The sequence below is a fragment of the Charadrius vociferus genome, unplaced genomic scaffold (genome assembly GCF_000708025.1).
Source record: "Charadrius vociferus isolate BGI_N301 unplaced genomic scaffold, ASM70802v2 scaffold1084, whole genome shotgun sequence".
Taxonomy (NCBI): domain Eukaryota; kingdom Metazoa; phylum Chordata; class Aves; order Charadriiformes; family Charadriidae; genus Charadrius; species Charadrius vociferus.
In genome coordinates, this window is record NW_009647974.1 from 187,518 (window position 1) to 188,405 (window position 888).

The 888-nt window shown below is 61.0% G+C and overlaps 1 protein-coding gene across 1 annotated transcript in view; it reads left to right on the plus strand.

Annotated features, from left to right (window-relative positions):
• Positions 1–659, plus strand: part of YKT6 (YKT6 v-SNARE homolog (S. cerevisiae)) — a 6,678-nt gene extending 6,019 nt beyond the window's left edge. The window contains exon 7 of the mRNA XM_009883463.1: positions 633–659. Within this exon, the coding sequence (XP_009881765.1) occupies positions 633–659 (27 nt within the window). The remainder of the gene's footprint in view (positions 1–632) is intronic.
• Positions 660–888: the final 229 nt, after the last annotated feature.

An 888-nucleotide genomic window follows, 5' to 3' on the forward strand; every position in this document is an offset into this window, starting at 1 on the left:
GGGAAGAAGAGGTGCTTTGCTCTGGTGGGGGATGTTCCCTGGTGGGGGATGCTCCCTGCTGTGTTATCGCCCTGTGTCTCCCTGGGCGGTGAACTTGGTGGCCACGGTGCCGGGGGTGGGGGAGGGTGTGTCACCTGTGGGCCCGTTCCCTCGCTTGGGTGGTGGGAGATGAGCTGGGATGGGGAGGGGACACACGCTCGGGCAGCCCTTGCCACCCCTGGCTGCCTTAGGGGGGGTCTGTCCCCTCTTGTGCTGGTTTGGGGACATGTCTGAGCCCCCCCTCTCGGCTTTGCCAAGGTGGGGAGAGGGAAACTGGGGCAGCGTGGGGGGCTGGCTGGAAACCAGTCCCAGGGCTGAGGTCACTGTGCTGGGAGGGAGCAGGGCCGGGGAGGGGGGGCACGGAGACCCCCTCCCCTGCTCCCATCAGCCTGAGGGGGGGGCTCAGCAGCCCTCGCTGCCTCCTCTTCCTCCTCCTCCTTCGCAAAGGCCAGGGGGGGAAAAGCTTGCGCTCGAGGTTGTATCGTGATCGGTGTTGCCTATCGTTTCCGTGCTGCCGGCCACACCGGCCGGGTGAGGATAAAATAGTCTTTGGCGGTTGTAGCCCGGCTCTGACTCTCTTTTTGGCTTCCCAGGGTGGGAATTGGGTGGTCCGGGCATGATCACAGGGCAACCCCGTGGGCGCCTGGGGCAGAGCGGTGGGCATGGATTCACTTGGCGTCTCCCTCCAGCTATTTTTTGGTCTGTTGATTATTTTTTTTGTTGTTGTTGTTTTTCCTCATAATTTATTTGCAGTTTTCCCGAGACAAAAACGAAATCAGAGTCATCTTTTACACTTACAAGGCTCAGAAAGAAAAGACGAAGGGGTTGGGGGCGGGGGGGCAGTTGGGG